Below are 23628 nucleotides of genomic sequence, written 5' to 3'. Positions count from 1 at the left end.
CCCTTGCTGTAGGGCATATTTTAAAATCAGCAGACCTTGGGGGGGGGGGGTAGAAAATCAAAGAAGTGGGGAAACTCAACAGCAAAAATGACTCCAGAGGAAAAAGCTCACCTGAGTGCAAGAGACAATCAGACAAGTTCTTCCTCAGCATCACTTTTTTAAAAAGCAAACAAGTTTTAGGTGTACATGTATATATTTGGTTTTAATCAACTAAACTACAGAAACAAGGTGGGAAGAACAGGCTCCAATCAATAGGCAAAATTTCAACATTCCTTGCCTCTTCAAACCCTCCATCTTTGAACACCACTAATATGCAAAATGCTTTTAATTAATAGACATTTTTTTTCCTTCCTGCTGCAACAAGGCACAGTCCTTTTTCCCAAGAGCCCATCAGCTTGCTTGTTGGATGTTCTCTCCAGAATTTCTTTAAACAACTTCCTCCTCCTACTCATCTTTGATGGCAAACTTCAAAATGTGTTGCTGTAAAAAGTTACCAAGATAGACTTAGAAAAAAATATTAGTGTATTTTAAACACATCTCCCCGCCCCCAAAGACCCATCATGACCCATAGCTCCAGCCCTTGTAACAGGCTGCCCATGTGGGGATGTTTTTAGGAATTGGATGTAAACACGGGGTTCAGTTGTAATCCAGCTGGTTAAATGATTTTCCCCCCCATAGAAAAAGCTGTTAGAACTTAACATAATCCAAAGAGAAACTCTGGAGAATGTTGGTAAATCCCCACTGAAACTCCCAAGCTGTGCTTTTAGTTTCTCAAGCCTAGTAGATGAAGAATTAAAACAAACGCCAAATGCATTAGCTGCACATAGAATTGCTAGGTTTCCAGAGACCCTTTGGAACTCTTGGCGCAGAATTTAGATTCAGGGCAGAGTGATCTCCAACTTGCATTGACCCTCAGAACATGCCGGAAGCGGCCAATGAGTAATTCCCTAAACTCTGTGTGCTACACAGGAGCTAAACCGCACCAGCGAGCGTAGAGGTGCCCGTTGCATCTCTGCATGATACCCAGACCTTGCCTCTGCTAGGATGTAGGGGATCAAAGTGTTGCTTCTTTGGGTCAGCCAATTCTGCAGAGCTTCAGCAGAATTATCCACCATGGGAAGAGATGCCTGTTGCATCTCTGGATGATTCACTTGTCGCATTAAACAGCAGTTTTTAAAACCTAGAGTTTATTTAACATGAATGAGGAGCCCAAAACCGAAAAGTTATCAGTGCACACCAACTCTGCTCCCAGGAAACCAGCTAATTAGTTTGGCATGAGTAGATCTCCCATGAGAAGAGGTTACAACATTTGGGGAGTATTAATTTGGGGTGGGGTAGGGGAACATTGTAAGAGGTGTCTAGGATAATGCATGGTTTGGAGAAAAGCATACAGGGAGATGTTTTTCTCCCGTTCTCATCAATGAAGTTTGAGTGTTGGAAGATTCAGGAAATATAAATGGAAGTACTTCCAGCAGCGCATTGTTAAACTTTGGAACTCGCTTCCGCAGGAATTGCTCTTCCTCAAAGCTTGTGGGCAAATTTGCTGTCGCAAGATGTACTGATGGCCCCCAGCAGGTGAAAATGTGAAGGAAAAGACTCTCAGTGTCCAGTAGCAATGATGGCTGTGTTCTAATCTTGGAGGTAGTACACTACTGGGAACTGCAAGCAAGGAGAGCCGCTGTTGTGCTCTGGTCCTTGCAGGCTTCCCAGAGGCATCTGAAGGAGCGTCTCCACCCCCATCATCCAGCTCCGAGGGTCTTCGGGCATTTCCCTCACTGAAGGCACAGGGAACAAGGCAGAGGGCCTTCTTGGCAGTGGAATGCCTTCCCCTCAGATGTCAAGGAAATCGAGAACTATTTGACTTTTAGAAGACATCTGAAGGCAGCCCTGTCTAGGGAAGTTTTTAATGTTTGGTGTTTGATTGTATTTTTATATATGTTAGAAGCCGCCCAGAGTGGCTGGGGGAACCCAGTCTGATGGGCGGCATATGGAGAATAAAATTATCATTATCATCATCCGGTTGGGCACTGGGAGAAGTTGCTGTGCTGGACTAGATGGGTCACTGGCCTGATCCAGCAACCAGGCTCTATTTTGTCAAGGGTGTTAGGAACTGTAAACGGCAGGTCCTACAATTCTCTAGGGCAGGCACCCCCAAACTTGGCCCTCCAGATGTTTTGGGACTACAACTCCCATCATCCCTAGCTAACAGGACCAGTGGTCAGGGATGATGGGAGTTGTAGTCCCAAAAAACATCTGGAGGGCCGAGTTTGGGGGTGCCTGCTCTAGGGGAAGCCATATGTGCTAATTGTAGTGATGTGAATATGCAGTCGGGGGGGAGGAGAGGATAGGGCAATGCCTTAAACAGTGTGGGCTTCCCCTGCTGTGAGACTAGGAAGCTGGTCGAGGTGGGCTTTTGGCCTCCTACAGCAGGACTCTTCTTATCCAAACCAGGGCATATGGTTTGCTTCTCTCTTGACAAACCAGCAAACCAGTAACAAACCCTGACTGCTGTTGGTTTGGAGAGCGACCAAAGAGTTAGGGGACGACGCGTTTCGGTTCACCTTGAACCACAGGTTCATTTTCAACTACAGTGGTACCTCGGGTTACAGACTCTGCTAACCCAGAAATAGTACCTCGGGTTAAGAACTTTGCTTCAGGATGAGAACAGAAATTGTGCGGTGGCGGCATGGCACCAGCAGGAGGCCCCATTAGCTAAAGTGGTACCTCAGTTTGAGAACAGTTTCAGGTTAAGAACGGACCTCCGGAATGAATTAAGTTCTTAACCAGAGGTACCACTGTATGGTTTAAGGTAGGCATGTGCAAAGTCCGTTTTGGAGGGTTTAATCCAGCCCCTGTGGCAGTTTATCTCCTTGGGTAAAATCCTTAAAAAAGCGCATAAAATTCCAATCCTAAAAAAAAGATGAACAATTTTGGTCGGCCCTCATGTATGCTCACTTCATCAAATCTGGCCCTCTTTGAATAAAGTTTGGGCACCCCTGGTTAATGTGATATATGAATCGGGATTCTCCGTACAGTCGCTGTTCTGGAGCTTCCACTTTGGAGGCACATCTAGTGGATTGATTTGTGGCTCTCCTCTGCAATCAGAGCACTCATCCTCTGGCCACTTTCAAAATAAACCTGTTGAGGATTCACCCATGTCGATTCAGGGGACAGAGAAGTGGTTCTGCGGCTATCAAAAGATGACAAAAAAAAATCATTTCCTCTGCACGTTAACAGTTGCAAGACACTTCTGTCCTTACCTCTGTCTGCAATGGGCCAACCACCTCCCCTTCCAGGATTTTTCTCATCATGAGCTGAGGTGGGAAAACCTCTGCAAAAGGAAAAAAAAGGACGAGTCAAAAGGAATTATTCAGTAAGCAGTACAAGAGGGACTTGCAACAAAAATGCCGCAATATGGAGTGTGTGCGCTTCTGTTAGAATCAGGGTTGGAAGGGAGTCCAGCGCCCTGCAATGCAGAAATCTCAGCTAAAAGCATCCATGACGGATGGCCATCCAACCTCTGTCCAGGTTCTGAAAAGGCAGTCATGCCCTTCCATTCCACTTCTCCGGGGTTTTGGTTTTTTTGTCTCTGTCACCCCCAGACACTCAGTTACTGGATTTGGCCAGTGGCAACCTCTTCAGATTTTTTGATTTTTTTATTGGGGGTGGGGTGCGTCATCGTTAGCAGTTTATCCTACAGCACAAGGGTGAAATTTCCGTTCATCGCTCCACCGACTTTTGCCTTCACTTGCCTTCCTGGAGCGCAAACGGCTGTGCCAAAGGTTTGATGGCCCAGAAATCATCCCTGTCCAGCTTCCGCAGGGAATTAAGCGGGACGGTGGCAGAGCGGCCAAAATCCACAAAGAAGACTACCGCCAGATCCTCCACCTTCTCCACAACCCAGCACCTGAGAAAGGGGGAGAGAGAAAAAGATACCTCCGCTTTTAATTTTCCACCCAGTATTCTGTTCCCAATGAGGGGCAGCCAGGTGTCGCTGGGAAGCTCGCAACCTCTCCTGCTGTAAGTCCCCAGCCTCCAGTACCCCAAGGTATACTGCTATGGCACAGGAAGGCTCAACTGAGCCGTCATAACTAACAGCCACCTGCAGATATCTCCATTTGTCTTTAACTACCATATTTTTTGCACCATAACACTCACTTTTTTCCTCCTAGAAAGTAAGGGGAAATGTCTATGCGTGTTATGGAGCGAATGCCTGCGGATGGCAGGGGAGATCTGCTGCAGTCGTGAGCAGAGGATCCATGGTTCCCCTTCCTTCCCTCCTCCGTGGTTACAAAGCATGGATCCACATGGATCCTCAGGATTTTTGCATTGGGCTACTCCAAACTCACTGTCAGATCACATGTCTGTGGCCACAGCATGAACCACAAAAATCATATATCCACTATTTCGTTTAGAATATTTTTTTTCTTGTTTTCCTCCTCTAAAAACTACGTGCGTGTTATGGTCGGGTGCGTGTTATAGAGCGAAAAATACGGTACATGATTTGTTCTCAACCCCAAATGCGCAATGTGTATTTGTTTCCATAATCTCCTCACCTGTTCCAGGCATGGCCTTCATCCCCCACAATGCACTCCGCCAAGCAACGTGTCCCTTGTTTAACCTCTTGCTTTGTCAAAAAGGGTGCACAAGACTCACTTTCCGCCAAGGCCCCGAACAGCTTCCGCATAGCCTGATGGCATTCCTGCATTTTTAACAGCAAAAACAGTATCCGGTGTATTTTTGCTCCTGTTGAACGTTCACATACACAAGCAAAAGTCCTCTAATATTTCATTTCATTTCTCTTTTAAGCGGCATACCGTCTTCCTGAATTACTATTACTTTCTGAAGATAAACGGCGTTCCTTGCGCTGCTCTGGTTCACCAGAAGTGGCTTAGTCATGCTGGCCACATGACCCAGAAGCTGTACTCGGCCAATAAAGCGAGATGAGCGCCACAACCCTAATGGTCAGGGGTCCCTTTACCTTTTTCCTTTTTATGACCGTAAAAGATTTGTATTGCATTGTGCTAAACTACAATCAAGAAAAATAACAGCAAATCACAATGCACAAAATATCACAAAACATACAAAGCCATGCAAAAGGATCAAACTGAGAAACAAGGACACACGACCCTCACATTTCCACTTGCAGACGCTCCATTTAAAGAAGAAAGATTTCAGTTCCTCTAGCCTCCTTCCTTTCACTACATAGCATGTGCAGAGGCCATCAAAAGCAACTTTCTACCATTTGCCCTCTTTCCCGAACGAGGCCAGTGCCATTCAAAGTGCGTTAGAGGTCAATGAACCGCCGTCTGTTGCATTGAAGCACATTGTGCGCTTACGTTGCTTTCACCGCTAACAGGGGGCACTAAACTGCTTCGCTTCGCCAGGCTGTATGGAGCCACAATCCTGGGAAGCGGTGGGCAAACAGGCAAGCGGTTTAATCAAAATGAATTGGCGGTTTGCACCAACCTCTGTGAGATGGATGGCCCAGAAGAAGGGGGTCTGCGGAACGGTATCCAAAACCAGCAGCGCAGCTTTCCCGACGACCTTTGCTATGGAGAACAGCCACCCCACATCCTTAAAGCAATCTGCTAACATCCGCAGCAAGAACAAAGTTCTGGAAGGAAAGTCACAACACCCATCAAAATACTCTTCTGGTACTCTGTTAAAAATACCGTATTTTTCGCTCTATAGGACGCACTTTTTCTCCTCCAAAAATGAAGGGGAAATGTGTGTGCGTCCTACGGAGCGAATGCAGGATCCTTGGCTTCAGCAATAGCAACGGAAGCCTCCGAAGCGCAGAGGGAGCGCTCCCTCCGTGCTCCAGAGGCTTCACGTTGCTTTCGCTGAAGCCTGGATAGCGAGAGGGGTCGGTGCACACTGACCCCTCTCGCTCTGGAGGCTTCAGGGATAGCCGCCTGAAGCCTTCGGAGCACAGTGCGAGTTCCTGCTGCGCTCCGGAGGCTTCAGGTTCCTTTCGCTGAAGCCGGGAGAGCAAGAGCTGCGCAGTGCCCCTTCAGCCAAGCGGGAGGAGAAATGGAAGGGGCTCCGTTTCTCCTGCCGCTTCGCCGAAGGGGCACTGAGCAGAGAGGGGGAGAATTTTTTTTCCCTTGTTCTCCCCCTCTAAAACAAGGTGCATCTTATGGTCGGTGCATCCTATAGAGCGAAAAATACGGTACCTAGCAGGAGAACATAAATCGAAGAAGAGATGATCAAGGAGTCAAAGAAAGTGCCCAATGGGGTTACAACATTTGGGGCTTGTTCGTTCAGAGAAGAGGCAAATAAGAGTCGGGGTGGAGGGGTGTATTATAAAGGTGTATAAATGACGAAAGTAGACAGAGAAGAGTTTCCTTTCCCTTCTCATAACTATGGAGCTTTCATATATCCAACAAAGTGAAGCATTTGAAGATTCAGGAGGGATAAAAAGGTAGGATTTATTCACACAGTGCATAGTTAAATAATGGAGGCAGTGCTGGCCACTACTTTGGATAGCTTTAAAAGAAGACTGGACAAATTCATTATCAATGGCTATTGTTCTCCTGCTACTGTCCAGTATTTTTCTGATTATCACTTGCTGGGAATCTAAAGCGATTAGAGTTGCTCTTGCACTCAGGAGCGGTTTGTGGGCTTCTGGCTGTAAGAACAGGATGTTGGAATGCAGGAGGGTTTCCCAGACTTGGGTCCCTAGCTGTTTTTGGACTACAGTTCCCAGCATCTTTGACCACTGGTCCTGCTAACTAGGGATGATGGGAGTTGTAGTCCAAAACAGCTGTAGACCGAAGTTTGGGAAACCCCTGGATTAGAGCCAATTGGGCTCTTCTTATGTCCGGCCTTCCAAATGTGCACTTCCCAATTTTTCCTCTGAATTTCGCAATGTAGTTCTTCAGCCAAGTGATGTATGCAAAAATGAATATGCCGAGGCAAAGCGTGCGTAGAAGTGCATATAATCGTGAAAATAACACGCCTGGGAAAATCACTTTGCAAAAAAGATATGCATACGAGTAGAAATTTACACCCAAATGCGGATGACATTTCATGCCACGTCGTGTTGTTGTAAGATATTCCTCCTCACCTCATTTCCATGGGAATGGCATAAAGGACCTTCAGCTTCGGAGGGTCCAAGGTCTGGGTGTTGGCTTTTGGGGAAAGATCTGCCGAGAACAAGACAGGAAGTCAGGGGAAATTAAAGAAGAGGCAAGGTTTGAGAGTGGCAGTAGAAATGGAACTGGAACGAAGTCAACAGAGAGAGAGAGAGAGAAAGAAAGCCTGGTCTCAATATGCTTAGGGGGATTCCAAGGTGAAGAACACCACACTGCCCCATTAAAACCCCCCCAAAATGGGTGGCCCACTGAGGACTGAGCATGCTCAGTAGCTGTGGAATATTGAGGGTTCGTGCAAAATTCTCCCCGTCTGTAGGGAACCTGTGCAAGGGAGCTTGAAAGACAGCCAATAAGGTGATGTACCATATTTTTCGCTCTATAAGACACACTTTCCCCCTCCTAAGAAGTAAGGGGAAATGTGTGTGCGTCTTATGGAGCGAATGCAGGTGGGAGGCTCTGCTCAGCGCTCCCTTTAAAGAGACACGTGGAGCGTGTGTGCGGCTCTTGGGGGCTTTTCCCTGAGGAGGGAGAAGGGCTGCCCCCAAGAGCCTCACACACGCTCCGCAAGCACTTTAAAGGGAGCGCAGCTCTTGGGGGAAGCCTTCCTCCCGCTGCCCTCAAGAGGCTTCGCGCGGCTACCCCATAAGCCAGGACAGCAAGAGGCTATTCCAGAAGCCAGATCGCTCTTGGTGTTCTGGCTTCTGGGATTCAGAATATTTTTTGTCTTGTTTCCCTCCTCCAAAAACTAGTTGTGTCTTATGGTCTGGTGCGTCTTATAGAGCAAAAAATACGGTAGTCATGATGTCATGTGATTGAAAGGTGGGCAACCCCGCCCACCCGCCACATTTAGCCGAAGTCTGATCCTAATATAATACCGTATTTTTCCGTGTATAAGACTATATTTTTTCCTAAATTTTTGAAGTTTAAAGTAAGGGGTCACCTTATACAAGGTTAGGGCATAGTGCGTTTTCTTAATTTTGAGTCCCCAAAAATAGGGGGCGTCTTATACACGGGGGAGTCTTATACACGGAAAAATACGGTAATTATTATGAATTAAATTTATATACTGCCCTACATCTGTAGATCTCAAGGCAGTTCACAACACAACATTACAAAAGATGCAGGTGCACACACTTTTGTGTGTGGTGTGGTGTCTGAGCAGAGCCCTTCATCTGATAAGGTGAGCTCCAATTCATCATTGTTGCTATTAAACAACAACAGTATGTCCTTCATCTTAAGGTCCCAGGGTGAGCTGCAACAATTCCAAACAGCTTACATTATTGCAAAACGGCTTCAATTAAAATTAAAAACAGTTTTAAAAGACACAGGAGTCTTAGTTACTTTTGTAAAGAAAAAAATCAGTGGGTTTAACAAATAATAAATATTTAAATTTGTTGGTTTGGTTTTTTTTACATAAGACACCATTATCTTTGATTATTATTATTACTCCCCCCCCCTTCACCCTAAGGTGCCAGGCATGAGTCACAACATTAAAGCACAGTGTTAAAAACAGTTTAAAACAACTTAAAGGTAAAGGTAAAGGGACTCCTGACCATTAGGTCCAGTTGCGGAGGACTCTGGGGTTGCGGCGCTCATCCGCTTTACTGGCCAAGGGAGCCGGCGTACAGCTTCCGGGTCATGTGGCCAGCATGACTAAGCCGCTTCTGAGAAACCAGAGCAGCGCATGGAAGCGCCCTTTACCTTCCTGCCAGAGTGGTACCTATTTATCTACTTGCAATTTGAGGTGCTTTCGAACTGCAACGTTGGCAGGAGCAGGGACCGAGCAACGGGAGCTCACCCCGTCGCGGGGATTCGAACCGCCGACCTTCTGATTGGCAAGTCCTAGACTCTGTGGTTTAACCCACAGAGCCACCCGCTACAATCATCCAAATGAGGTGGGTCCTAAAAACACACACATCAAGTGTCAAAAGCCAGGGTAAAAAAAGTGTGTCCAGGTAAGTGTGTGTTAGTTAAATAGGTGTTACGTTTACAATATCATTCTCATTTCATTAGGCCTGAAAATTTGATTTCTTCGCCCAGCGATAAAATCACTGTCATTCTGCAGGGCAGGTGGGGGAGTGTGGAAAGCTGCCCTGAGCCCCCAGGATATAGTAGGGAGGAAATAAAGAGGAAAAACCCCCACGGGTGCAACATACCACACTTGGGTCCGGTCTCTTCCCAGGGGATGGGTTCCAAATCCTGCAATGAAACGTGAGGTTTGGAGCCCCTTCATCCAGAAAAGTAAAAACACCTAACACCCATCGGGAAGAGTTTATAGCTCAGTGGGTGGAGCAGCAGGTCACGAGTTCAAATCCCGACATTTTTACATAGGGCTGGGAGAGAAGGACCCTGGCTGAAAACCAGGAGAGAGCTTCTGCCAGTCAGTGTAGACCAGGCTTCCTCAACCTCGGCACTCCAGGTGTTTTTTTGACGTACAACTCCCATGATCCCTAGCTAGCAGGACCAGTGGTCAGGGATGATGGGAATTGTAGTCTCAAAACATCTGGAGGGCTGAGGTTGAGGAAGCCCAGTGAAGACAATGCCAGTCAGTCAGTCAGTCAGTTTTATTGCACATAGCCAAAGGCTGTCGAAATGTACACAGAATCATTCAACAATTAAAAATATATATACTGGATTGATACAAAAAAGACATTACCTACTCTAAACAGAGCTATAAAAGTACCTTAATATACAAATTAAGACAATAAACAATAAAATTTATAAGCTAAAATTATCACATGGCCACTAATATATTAACAAATGATGTTAATTAATACAGTGAGCAATTATATTCGGAGTTTGGTGATAAGGATAAAATATAGCTTGATGTAGATAGGGTCAAGATGTGGGACAAAAAGCTACAGTTAGAACTGGATATGGAACAACTGATTGGTTCAAAATTGGGAAAGGAGTACGGCAAGGCTGTATATTGTCCCCCTGCTTATTTAACTTATATGCAGAATTCATCATGCGAAAGGCTGGGCTGGATGAATCCCAGGCCGGAATTAAGATCGCCGGAAGAAATATCAACAACCTCAGATATGCAGATGACACAACCTTGATGGCAGAAAGTGAGGAGGAATTAAAGAACCTTTTAATGAGGGTGAAAGAGGAGCGCGCAAAATATGGTCTGAAGCTCAACATCAAAAAAACGAAGATCATGGCCACTGGTCCAATCACCTCCTGGCAAATAGAAGGGGAAGAAATGGAGGCAGTGAGAGATTTTACTTTCTTGGGCTCCATGATCACTGCAGATGATGACAGCAGTCACGAAATTAAAAGACGCCTGCTTCTTGGGAGAAAAGCAATGACAAACCTAGACAGCATCTTAAAAATCAGAGACATCACCCTGCCAACAAAGGTCCATATAGTTAAAGCCATGGTTTTCCCAGTAGTGATGTATGGAAGTGAGAGCTGGACCATAAAGAAGGCTGATCGCCGAAGAATTGATGCTTTTGAATTATGGTGCTGGAGGAGACTCTTGAGAGTCCCATGGACTGCAAGAAGACCAAACCTCTCCATTCTGAAGGAAATCAGCCCTGAGTGCTCACTGGAAGGACAGATCCTGAAGCTGAGGCTCCAATACTTTGGCCACCTCATGAGAGGAGAAGACTCCCTGGGAAAGACTCTGATGCTGGGAAAGATGGAGGGCACAAGGAGAAGGGGACGACAGAGGACGAGATGGTTGGAGAGTGTTTTCGAAGCTACCAGCATGAGTTTGACCAAACTGCGGGAGGCAGTGGAAGACAGGAGTGCCTGGCGTGCTCTGGTCCATGGGGTCACGAAGAGTCGGACACGACTAAACGACTAAACAACAAAGATAGGGTCAAATAAATTCATCTCCTTTACAGTTGGTGGCTACCTTGGCTATATAATTTGCTCTAATTTTCCTAGCGGAAGTTGCAAAGAGTGCTACACGCCAGGTCACATACTTATCTGCGTCTGCGAGGAGATATAAAACCATGTCAGAGGGGTTCTGGCCAGGGGACCTTGTCATTATAAAGTAAAGGGACCCCTGACCATTAGGTCCAGTCGTGACCGACTCTGGGGTTGCGGCGCTCATCTCGCTTTATTGGCCGAGGGAGCCGGCGTACAGCTTCCAGGGCATGTGGCCAGCATGACTAAGCCACTTCTGGCGAACCAGAGCAGCGCATGGAAACGCCGTTTACCTTCCCACCTGAGCAGTACCTATTTATTTACTTGCACTTTGACGTGCTTTCGAACTGTCATTCTAGACGATGCTAAAAGAGAGGCAGGAATATTTACCGGCATCTCTGTGTCCCTGTTTGTGGGCTCGCGGGGCCTCCTGTCCTCTGCAACGGCCACTGTTATGCGTCGCCCGTGAACCAGGCTCCCGTTCATCTGCTTGATGGCAAGCTTGACCATGTCGGCGGACGCCAGCTCCAGAAACCCAAAGCTGCGGAGAAGGAGAAGCGACGTCAGCTGTTGCGCCATGTTGGCATTTCAATTTCTCCAGAAAAAATAGGGCCGGGGAAGGAGAAACACTCAGCGTGGGCTAAGGACATGGGCTACATGCCCTTCCGGAACCACACGCCAGTGGTGGGCGGGGCCAGAGGCAAAAGTGGGAGGGGCCACCGAGTATATACAGTGGTACCTCTGGATGTAAATGGGATCCGTTCCAGAGCCCCGTCCGCATCCTGAAGCGAACGCAACGCGCATCTGGCGATTTACCGCTTCCGCGCATGCGCGTGACGTCATTTTGAGCATCTGCGCATGTGCAAAACCCGGAAGTAACGCGCTCCGTTACTTCTGGGTCGCCGCAGAGCACAACCCGAAAAGGCTTAACCTGAGGCGACTTCAACCCGAGGTATGACTGTATGGTTTAGAAGTCCCGGCCAGACAAAAGCAAGCATAGATTGTATGAAGCAGGTGGTATGAGAGGCGTGGTCTAGGGAGAGCAGCGAGGGCCAGATCGGTCGGCCTCAGGGGCCACAGTCCTCCCACTCTTGGGGGAAAGTGGCAACAGCAAGCTACTGCGGGCAGCAGGATGTGTCCAAGTCAAAGGAGGTGGAGCCAGATAAAAGGAGAGAAAGACCCCCAAAGCAAGCAGGGCATAGTCTCTCCCCGTTCTCTTCCTTCATCCTTCATCTGAACATCACCACAGGTGGAGAGGATGCATTCAGCCCCCCAGGCTATCCGCCCATAATGGGAAGACCTCGCAAGGCCAAAGAGGATCACCCTTGCGGGAGGGTGGACGTTCCCCTATCCCTGAACAGAGGGTCATCAAAGGTTTCTTCCAATACCTCCCGTTTAGCGCAGGGTGTACCTGGTAAAAGTTGCCTTGTGCTTCTTGACGGTCTTCACGCCAAACTCCCTGAAGGCGAGCGCTAACTCTGTCTAAGGTAGAAACAAGAGGGGAAGATTCACAACGGGATAGACACCCCGCCCTGAAAATCACCCCCGGGCTAAACCAAAAGAGATCCCTGCAGTTTAATTACAGCACACAAAGGGGTACATTTAGAGGCAAGTCCCTGAGTTTTAAATCTAAGGCCTCGCCTGCAGGGTGAGTTTAAAGCAGTACTGAGCACTTTAAACAGTCATGGCTTCCTCCCAAGGAATCCTGGGAGGTGGAGTTTTTGTTTAAGGGGCTGAGTGCTAGGTGACCCCCCCCCCCAAGCTGCAATTCCCAGAGTCCCTTGGGAAGAAGGACTGATCACTCAGCTACTCACAGAATCGGAGAGTTGGAAAGGACCCTGATAATCATCTAGCCCCTTACAGCTGCCCCTTACAGGGGTCGAACCTGCAACCTTGGCGTTATCAGCACCACACTCTAACCAACTGAGCTATCCAGTAATGCAACGTTAAGGATAATGGTAAAAATTTCCTTAAATGGGGATATTTACTTATGTTAAATTACTGTGTATTTTTAACATGGGTTTTTTCTCCCCTTTGGCAGTAGCTCTCGTGTGATTGGCTGAGTCACATGAGATGAGAGAGGCATTCCGTTCCGTTGTGACTGTTATTCCACAGTAACTGTTGTTGTTTTTTAACTGCTTTCTGCTCCTCTCTGTGCGTATGTGAGGAGAATGGCTGCTCTGCTGAGGACAGTGTGTGTCCGTGTGATCTGTCTGAAGTGAAACTGTAGCCTTTAAGGCCTTTCTCACGGGTAGGAAGAGCATTGCTCCCGGGGAAGGGGTTAATTCAGAGAAAGAGTCTTTATTCCTGCTATCCGGAGTAGCAGAAAGGCACCTGCGTGATTGATTCACAGCAAGCACACCTGAAAGCATTTTACAAAGAGTTTATATCTATTTTCCAGGTCCTCTTTCCCTCCCCTTTCCCAGGGATTCAGCCTCACGAGTTTTGCACACGTATGTTGGTAGAAACAATTTTCATTCATTATGCAGTATGGGCACCCAACCAAGTGGCTGTGATACATTGCTATGGACACCAGACTGGACCAAGTGATATGGCTAGAAAACAGAAATGTTAATCGGGAGCAGTGGCGTAGCGTGGGGGGTGCAGGGGGGGCCGGCTGCACCGGGCACAACATCGGGGGGGGGCGCTCGCACTCGCAGCTCTCTGCCCCTACCTGGCTCACTCACTCTCTCTCACTGCAGTGCTGGCTGTGCAAATCCGATCCGAGCCGCCGGGTCACCGCCCACTGTGGGGGTGGGGTGCCAGGCGTGCGGTGCGGAGAGAGAGCGAGGGACTATCTGGCGGAGGGACAGTGCAGCGGCCGCCCAGCGCAGCGCTGAGCGCGGGAGAGAACCACACCAGACCAGACCAGGCAGCAGCAAGAAGAAGCTGGCAGCGGCGGCAGGTTAGGGGTTAGGGGCGCAAATTACTTGCCTTGCCCCGGGTGCTGACAACCCACGCTACGCCGCTGATCGGGAGAAACCTGCACAGGAGCTCTTGATAAGGAACAAAGTGAATAAGCATCACATTGTAAATGTATTCTTCTCAGTTATATGTTTATGAAAGTAGAGTTCTTTTGAATATAAAGAGTCTGGACATTGTATAGTCTTTACAAAGAAGTTACCAATCACCTAGAAGAGTTATTTAGCTTCCGAGCTGTAAGCTACTGTGTTACTTTACATACCATCATCAATTTATATATACATACAACATGCAATGAAGGAATCTTTCTGGCCAACGTGGAACTTGAACCCACAACCCGGACATTAAGTGTCTCCTGCTCTACCAACTGAGCTATCCCAGGTGATAGCTCAGTTGTGTATAGTTCAGTGAAGGGAACAGGGGTCTCCTAACCACTCTCAGCACCCTTAACCAACAACATTTCCCAGGATTCTTTGGGGGAAGCTGTGATCCTTTAATGTGGCACGGTAGTGCTTTAAGTACTGTATTTTTCACTCTATAGGACACACCCGACCATAGGACGCACCTAGTTTCAGGGTGCGCACCGACCCCTCTCGCTATCCAGGCTTCAGTGAAAGCAGCGCGAAGCCTTCGGAGCGCAGAGGGAGCGCATCCTATGGGCTTCGGAGGCTTCACGTTGCTATCGCTGAAGCCAAGGAGCCTGCATTCGCTCCATAGGACGCACACACATTTCCCCTTAATTTTTGGAGGGGAAAAGGTGCGTCCTATAGAGCGGAAAATACGGTACATATTGCAGATGGACTGGGGTGAAGGCGGGCTAGAAGGGGTAAAGGCGGAGCCTTCTGAGCCAGATTATGCCCACAAAGCTGCGCCACATGACCGTGTCACATGACCACGCATGTCCTGGGTTGTAGACAGAGGCAACCCATTCCCAGGTCCCACCTTCTCACTGGACAGAGAACTGACATTTCCCTTGCCCAGTATACATCCTTGTAAGAAAGACACATTTATGATTGGGGTGTTGGTTTAAAGAGGAGGGTTGTAGATGACAACTTAGGTGAAAACCAAAACATGGGAGTATCTAGACCATATCACAGGCGCATTTTTCGCAGCTTAATATACATCACGAGACAAAGGCAGTCGGCAGAAGTGTCCGCAAGAAATATATTCCGAAACAGAAAGCACCAAGCCTCACCTCCTTGATATCCAATGGGAGATTGCCGACAAAAAGTTCAGATTCTTTTTTCTTGAAGGACCCTGGAAGGAGAAAACCAGAGGAATTTTTGAGAGATGCCTCCCACTCCCCACAAATAAGGGGTTTGGTTCGACACCCTAAGGCCCCATCTGCAGTACAGTGGTACCTCGGGTTACATACGCTTCAGGTTACATATGCTTCAGGCTACAGACTCCGCTAACCCAGAAATATTACCTCGGATTACGAACTTTGCTCCAGGATGAGAACAGAAATCATGCAGAGGCGGCACAGCGGCAGGAGGAGGCCCCATTAGCTAAAGTGGTGCTTCAGGTTAAGAACAGTTTCAGGTTAAGAACAGACCTCCAGAATGAATTAAGTTCTTAACCCGAGATACCCCAGTATACACATTTAAAGCAGTATCATACTGCTTTAAACAAACGCAGCTTCCCCCAAAGAATCCTGGGAAACTGCAATTTGTTCAGGGTGCTGAGAGTTGTTAGGGCCCCCCTATTCCCTCCCCTGAGCTACAATTCCCATAGTCCCCCGTTAAAAGGGATTGACTCATTAATCCACTCTGGGAATTGTAGCTGAGCCAGGGAAATTGGGGGTCTCCTAACAACTTTCAGCATCTGTAATAAACTACAGCTCCCAGAATTCTTTGGGGGAAACCGTGACCAATTAAGTGGTATTTAAGGTAAAGGGACCCCTGACCATTAGGTCCAGTCGCGGATGACTGGGGTTGCAGTGTTCATTTTGCTTTGTTGGCCGAGGGAGCTGGCGTACAGCTTCCGGGTCATGTGGACAGCATGACTAAGCCGCTTCTGGCGAACCAGAGCAGCGCATGGAAACGCCGTTTACCTTCCCACCGGAGTGGTACCTATTTATCTACTTGCACTTTGTGCTTTCGAACTGCTAAGTTGGCAGGAGCAGGGATCGAGCAACAGAAGCTCACCCCGTCGCGGGGATTCAAACCACCAACCTTCTGATCGGCAAGCCCTAGGCTCTGTGGTTTAACCCACAGCGCCACCCGTGGCCCTGGTCAGTCACTGTCAGAAGGATGTAGGACTAGATTTGGCCTAATCCCCTGTGAGGGGTAAATGTCAGTTCCCAGGATTCTCTGGGGCAAAGCCATGCGCTCCAAATGTGCATTATGCTGTGAATGTGGCCTAAACTGGCACTTCCTCTGATGGGCTCTGGCTCCACCAATCGCCAGCTTTCGCTCCACCCACACTTGGGCTCCTTGCCTTGCGCCCCACCATCCTCCCCTAGGATGTGGGGGGAAGAACTTGGATGTTGTGCAGCTGAGCACGCTAACCCCCTCGCCCAGTAAAAATGGCTCCGGCACAAGCGAAAAACCTCCAGCCGGCTTGCCTGCCACTTGTCGGCTGCTTTCCAACCTGCCTGCCCCAAACGAACAAAGAAAATTCAGAGACAGGACGCAGCTATAAATAACCAGACAATGGCTTTCTGACTTCTGACCCCAACGAGGGGAGAAATGTTTGGCCGTCAAGGATTATGCCCTGTTCAGAAGCCTGCAGGCACATTGTGTGGAAAGAAAACCCAGCCGAGAGGGCTGGGAGGAGAAAGGAGCACCGCGGTTCCCGTTTTCCTGAAATGGGTGCCAAAGAAACGCACAACACACACACAATCCTTAAAAACAGCCCGAGATTTTGCAGCCAGATTGGTTTGGGGCAGGGAACGGGGCATAAATCTCTGCAGGGAAACCAAAATGTTTTTTCTTTTTCTTTTTTAAACTTTATTCCAAAACCGAAAAAGAATTACAAACATCTAATTCAAAATCCATATTCATTTTGTAACATAAGCCTATTACATAGTTGACTAAATTAAAATATACCTAATTGCTATAAACTTCCCTTTACTGTATATAAATGCAATGTGATTAGAAATATTATATTAGAAATTTTTATAAATTCCCCTATACCCCCCACTCGCCCTTTTTTTTTTTACTCCTTCCATCTTGTTGTGTTGTTGTAGTTTAATCATTATTCCATTTATTCTTTTATTATTTCCTTGGTTACCCCTGGACGTTTTACACATTATCTATTAATATTCCAGTTCCGGAACCATATTTTTTCAAAATGTTTTTTTCTTATGTGCCTTTATTTCAGGGGTGCACAACTCTCTCCAGCCTGAGGGTGTGATAGGAATTTTGAGGTCTTCGATATCTGGTAATGTTCATAACTGCACGTACATAGATCAGCACAGGAAGACCGACTTGAAGCCATTTTGATTCCTAAACTGAGCAAATGTTTTCTCTGCAAGGTCAAAGTGGAAAAGCCTCCCCACTGTCTTTTCCTTCACAAATCCTGTCTTAAGGGTATGTCTGTGTTTGAATAGGGTGTGAGCCTGTGACCTGGCCCAGGAACTAAGTATTTATCACTACAAAAGACTGGCCAGGCTCCCCAGGCAATCCAATCAAGTAACCTGCCATTCAAATTTCTGTTTAGACAGCCTTTTCTGTGATGTAGGTGTGAGGTATCTGAGGGGTGGTCTTAGGTTACACCCCTTCTGTGATGTATGTATGATGTTTCTGGGGGTGGTCTTGACCTACAGGGTGGCAATTTCAAAAGTCTTTACAGTGGTGCCCCGCAAGACGAATGCCTCGCAAGACGGAAAACTCGCTAGACGAAAGAGTTTTCCGTTTTGGAGGTGCTTCGCAAAATGAATCTCCTATGGGCTTGCTTCGCAAGACGACAATGTCTTGCGAGTTCCTGCTGTTTTTTTTTTCCTCCTCCCCCCCTTTTTCTAAGCCGCTAAGCCACTTATCAGCTGATCCGATCGGCAGATAAGCCGTTAATAGCGCTAAGCCGCTTATCAGCTGATCTGATCAGCAGATAAGCCACTAAAAGCCTCTAATAGCGCTATTTCGCTAATCCTTCAATGGGCTTGCTTTGCAAGACGAAAAAAACCGCTAGACGTAGAGAATCACAGAACGGATTCTTTTCGTCTTGCGAGGCACCACTGTATAAGGCCTTGCATGCCATTTTTCGTTGTCCCTCCTCCTTTCCTGTGTGTGAGGGGAGCACCCTGTTGCAACAGATTAATAAAGATCAAGCTTACTAGCTGCTTTGCTTCTCAATATTCTCTGGTTGGCCTCTGTTATTCTCTCCTACCAATAGGGAACCTATGTAAGGACTCTATATGGGCTCTTGGATACCCCATAAGGGGAAAGGGCAATTTTTGTTTACAACAAGGGCCACATTCTGTTCTGGGTAATCTCTCATGGGCCACATGTCAGTCCGTATGGTAGGCTACTTTCCACACAAACAAAGCCCCCTCTATCCTCCATCCAGGCAAATCAGGAAGCATTATCAAAATTTGGTAAGGCAGGCAGAAAGTCTTAAGGAGAGTGCAAACAGGGAAGTGTGGGGCCCGGCCTGGAGGGAGTCCCGAGGGCCAGACAGTGAAGTTCAATATATTGGGCAATGCATACAAATCTCTCTTCATTATGCTAATAGCTCCACATTCTCTCCCTTTGGAATCAATTTTATTAAAGGTTTTCAACCAAATATGCCATAAAATTCAAAATAGACAAAAGGGAATCATAATAATAATAAAATAGATCTAACAGAAAAATCCTAAAGTAAAATACATTAATGATCCTCATAAAACACAAAATTATAAATACATCTATGTGGCCCTTAGTCACCATTTTACCTTAATCTTCACACATACTGAGAAGTTGAATCTTCCCACTTCCCATCTGGGAGAGCTTCTCCCACCCTGAGAAAAGCCACTCTGACCTGCCTCTCATACAGACCCTTTCCTGTTCCCATTCTCCATTATTTCCCTATTAATTTCAAACGTTGGCCCATTTGCACTTGCCCCTTCTTTTTAAATACAGTTGCTTTTCAAACAGCCTAGTTCTCGAATGTTTTGGCTCCCAAATGATCCAAACCCGGATGTGAGTGTTCCAGTTTTCGAACGTTCTTTCGGAAGCCGAACATCCAACGCGGCTTCCGATTGGCTGCAGGAGCTTCCTGCAGCCAATCAGAAGCCGAGCTTTGGTTTTCAAATGCTTTGGAAGTCGAACGGCCTTCCGGAATGGATCCCGTTCGACTTGCAAGGTACGGCTGTACATTAATTAATTAATTATTATTACTTTGTCCAAAAAATTGTAAATATATAAAAATGTTAAGGAAAGTTTCTGTAAAGCAGAAAAGGTAAAAGGTGTTTTCTTCCCCTTCCTTCCCTGTATATATAGATATATATATATATATGCAGGTTTTGGTGTCTTCGGGTGTCTTCCCGTGTAAGAGTTGGGGTGTCTAGGCGACGTTTCGACGAGGTCTCACTCGTCATCTTCAGGCTGGTGCTTTCGGCTTCTTGTTACTGGAACAGAGCAGGATCTCAGTGTTTGAGTTCCTATAAATACTGTTGAGGGGGTGTGGTGTATAGCCTCCAACGTTCTGGGCAGAGAGGAAGTTCCCAGGTTAGTGTGCCTTTTCTTCTTTTGTTCCTTAATTACTTGAGGGATATCCTTAATTACTTGAGGGATATCTTGAGTGATTTCTTGAGTGATATTCTGAGTACCACTTAGGTGGGTCATTAAGTGTGGATTAGTTGCTAAAGCTTTCGTGTCTTGACCTCTTGAGCTTGTGAAGAGTTTTTCTGAGAAGATGGCTGTATATACACACACACACACACACACACACACACACACACACGGGGAGGTTTGTTCTTTTAATTTATTTGTTTAAAGTGGAGGGGAGGGAGAAATCTCTTTATTGACCTCCCACCTAAGGGGATTGAATCCGGGAGCTAAGAAAGCAAAGCAGAAAAGCTCAGGGAGGACTTATCTATGTTCAGAAGCCAGTGGAAGTCAGGGAGAGGGGACGGAATGGAGCATCCTGGCAGAGGGCATGGCTGGCAGGAATCAACCTTAAAAGGAACGCTAAACATTGCACCATTCTCTGGTCAGTGCAGTACAGTGGTTAGAATGTCGGATTAGGACTTTGGAGAGACCAGGACTCAAATCCGCACACAGGGTTGTTGTGAGGGTCACATGGGGAGGAGAACTCTGTATGCCATCCTGAGCTCCTTGAAGGAGAGCTGGGCTATAAAGGTAAAGGGACCCCTGACCATTAGGTCCAGTCGCAGACGACTCTGGAGTTGCGGCGCTCATCTTGCTTTACTGGCCGAGGGAGCCGGCGTACAGCTTCCGGGTCATGTGGCCGGAATGACTAAGCCGCTTCTGGCAAACCAGAGCAGTGCACGGAAATGCCATTTACCTTCCCGCCAGAGTGGTACCTATTTATCTACTTGCACTTTGACGTGCTTTCGAACTGCTAGGTTGGCAGGAGCAGGGACCGAGCAACTGGAGCTCACCCCGTCGCGGGGATTCGAACTGCCGACCTTCTGACTGGCAAGTCCTACGCTCTGTGGTTTAACCCACAGCGCCACCCAAAGGCAGTAAATCCTCCATACTGCAACACTGTGTTGCAGGTGCCATTTGTTTATTACTCCCGAGCCCAAACATTTTCAAAAACTGAGCAGCGCAAACTTACCAGGATGCCTTGGCGGAGCTGCTTTGACATGCTTCTTCAGAGTTTTGCCATTATTCCTCTCGTTGCCAGGGTTTGACCTGAGAAGTAAGTTCAGAGAAACCTTAGATGCCATGTGTGTTGATAGATGAATTATTTCCGAACGGGAAAGAAATAGGGTAACACACATTCATCGCAGCAAAATTTGGCCTGTCTCGCACATCAACCTGAGTCATGGTTTATTAAATCTCGACTCGGTATTATATGTTTCAACTCTGCCCCAGCAGCTTCACTGTGGTTTGTTTAATCACCTGAAACCATAGTTTGTTGCTGGCTTACAAACTTTGGTCCAACTAAGGCAGCTTCCTATTGGAGCCCAGCTGCCACTGGAGGGTCAAAGGTTCCTCAGCCATGATACAATCACACAGAGAGATGGAAAACTCCGCAGAAATAAAATTGCACTCTCAACCACCATAAAAGGCAGAAATTTAACATCTCAGTAATAGGGCTGGGCGATATCTGGCTTTCCACATCGCAATATATCACCGGCTAAACGTTGTGATGTATTGATATATCACCGTCTGAAAATAAGGATGGAACTATGCCTAGGATGATGTTAAAATGGCTGGGATTCTTTTTAAAAACTTCACTTGACACCAAAAGGCGGGGGGACTTCATAGGCAAAAGGCGAGCTTCTCTGGGGAAGATCGTTCTACCATCTGGGAGCCACCACTAAAAAGGCCATGACAGCCAACCTCCTTATTTCAGGCTGAGGAACAAAATCCACATTTATTTGTAATCATACTAGCTCACATTCAGCCATTGCTTGGATATCTAAGGCCTTCTCTGAACCACATCTTATCCTCTACTCCAAATACTCACATCTTCAAAGGGTCCATGGAGACATCAACCTGAAAAGGAGACCGGAAGTAATTATTATCAATTTAAACAACAGCAACCACCAGGAAGAAATAAAGTTACTGGAATGGCCTGTCATCATTTTCCCCTCCAAGAGCAAATGTGAGTGGCGCAGTGCCAATCATTTTGGGAGCAAAATGGAGCCGCCACCCAAAAAACAAGACAGCATTTTCTAAATACTATGGGGTAAGGGCTCATTAGGTAAAAATATTTAACCTTGTGGTGGTTAATAACAATATCATTATGTCACAATAAAGTTTGAAAAATTTAAAAGGAAAAAAACACACCAATATTTAGCTTCGCAAGTATTAAGAAAGAAAACCCACAAAACTGCCTGACAACAACCTATTAGGTTGTGAAAGAGATGGGAGGACTGTGTGGACCTCCAGATGTTGATTAACTACAATTCCCATCTGCCCCAGGAAGCATGGCCTGTGTGTGTGTGTTTATATAGCAAGCTCTGGTTTGGGATCGTGGTACGCATGTTTTACAAGCCCAGCATCTGGGCACAGCCTTAGCTCAATGCTTGTTTATAATCAGCTAATTAGAATAGCAGAATAACAGAATTGTCGTTGGAAGGGACCCCAAGAGTCATCTAGTCTAACCCCCTGCAAAACAGGAATCTGCTGCTCAAAACTGCATTTTTACTTTGTAGTGTTGCAACTCCCTCTGAGGCCAAAGTAACACCTCTAATGGGTCGCAGGTTCTCCACCCTAAGCAATAGAGAGAGGGGGAAAAGGAGGGAGAAATAGGGTGGGGGGAGGGACTGGAGAAAGAGCAGGAAGCAAGAAGGAAGACTCCCCATGACCGCCCCCCTTCCAAGGCGAATTAAAAATAGAGATATCTAGCCATTTCAGGAGAAGAGGAACCCGCAGCGTCAAGGGCCAAGGCAACCTCCCCACACTTTCTCTGGGGCCATACCTGAGCGCGCAGCAACGCTGGCAGGGCGGCGTGCGGACGCAGCTGCCGCGCGCGCTTCGAATCCGGAATCAATCCGCATTCCTCCGTCCCGCGGGACTTTTATTGGAAAGGGAGAGTTGCAAAACCCGGATACCAGGGTGCCGTTTCTGTTAGCGCTCTTACCAGCAGGTCCCCCAGTCCTTGCTGGCTAAAACGCACCTGCAGCACTCGCGCCATGCAATGCGCCACCACGCCGCTCCTTTTATTCAATTTAAATAGTGGCGCCACAGATCTTGCAGCTGTAATGGATTGCGATGCGCCGGTTTTTATTTTGCAGAGGCGGGAATGTTTCTCCGCGCCGGAGTTTCTCGTGCAGGAAGAGCTACTAGGCGGTGGGGGTTTTTTTTGCAAACGAGAGACGTGCTTGCAAAAAGGAAAAGGAAGAAGCCCCTCCCCGTTCGCCAGGGCAGATTTCGATTTCTTTCGCGCGAGGGACGCGTGGCTTTTAAAAACTCTTAAATGGAGGTTTTTGCAAACGCGCCGTGGATCCAGTGAAATAATTTCGCGAGGCAGATTTGGGATCGCTAAGCCGGGAAAGCATGAGACGCTTAAATCTCAGGGTCATGGGTTGGAGCCCCATGTTGGGTAAAAGATTCCTGTTTCGCAGGGGGTTGGACTGGATGACCCTTGGGGGTACCTTTCAACTCTGCAATTCTGCGATTCTAATTAGCCGATCAAAGCAAACGAGCGAATGCTGTGCACAAATTGCTTGGCTTGTAAAACATGCAGAGTACAATTCCAGAGCAAACCTTTTTTACTCAAAGGCAGTGTCGGATTTACGTATAAGCTAAACAAGCTATAGTTTACAATGGTGTCCAAACTTTTTTCAAAGAGGGCCAGACTTGATGAAGTGAAGGGCCGTGGGGGCCGGCCAACCAAAGTTTTTGACCTTTTTTTAGGATTGAAGTTGTTGAGGGCTTTTTTCGGATTTTACCCCAGTAAATAAACTGCCAAAGGGGCCAGATCCAGATTAGGCCCCCCAAAACGGATTTTGGACATGCCTGGCTTAGGGCCCCGCTCTCTTGGGAGCCCCCCAAAAAATTTAAAGGGGGGAAAACTGGATGTACATTTCCAAAATATAAGATAAAAAACAAAGTAAAACTTACAGCAATAGTGTTTTGTGTTGTGTAGATACTTATTAGGTCCATAAATT

At 47.1% G+C, this 23628-nt stretch overlaps 1 protein-coding gene across 4 annotated transcripts in view; it reads right to left on the bottom strand.

Moving 5' to 3' along the window:
• Window positions 1–174: 174 nt before the first annotated feature.
• TDRD10 (tudor domain containing 10) overlaps window positions 175–23628 on the bottom strand; it is a gene marked incomplete at its 5' end in the record, with an annotated part of 34363 nt that continues 10909 nt past the window's right edge. For 2 of the 4 annotated variants that reach the window (XM_083477210.1, XM_083477209.1), the window contains 12 exons: window positions 175–480; window positions 3261–3331; window positions 3753–3907; window positions 4557–4702; window positions 5470–5617; window positions 7073–7151; window positions 9257–9299; window positions 11367–11517; window positions 12388–12458; window positions 15094–15155; window positions 20622–20698; window positions 21480–21508. In XM_083477210.1, the coding sequence (XP_083333336.1) occupies window positions 445–480; window positions 3261–3331; window positions 3753–3907; window positions 4557–4702; window positions 5470–5617; window positions 7073–7151; window positions 9257–9299; window positions 11367–11517; window positions 12388–12458; window positions 15094–15155; window positions 20622–20698; window positions 21480–21508 (1068 nt within the window). In that variant the 3' untranslated portion in view covers window positions 175–444. Of the gene's footprint in view, window positions 481–3260; window positions 3332–3752; window positions 3908–4556; window positions 4703–5469; window positions 5618–7072; window positions 7152–9256; window positions 9300–11366; window positions 11518–12387; window positions 12459–15093; window positions 15156–20621; window positions 20699–21479; window positions 21509–22598; window positions 22779–23628 lie in introns of those variants that run through there. The other 2 variants (XM_083477211.1, XM_083477212.1) reach the window with 2 other exon arrangements.

The sequence above is a fragment of the Podarcis liolepis genome, assembly GCF_965112155.1.
Source record: "Podarcis liolepis genome assembly, chromosome: 15".
In the NCBI taxonomy this organism is placed as follows: domain Eukaryota; kingdom Metazoa; phylum Chordata; class Lepidosauria; order Squamata; family Lacertidae; genus Podarcis; species Podarcis liolepis.
The sequence above is the reverse complement of the archived record's forward strand: the minus strand, read 5'-3'. Positions and strand labels throughout refer to the sequence as shown.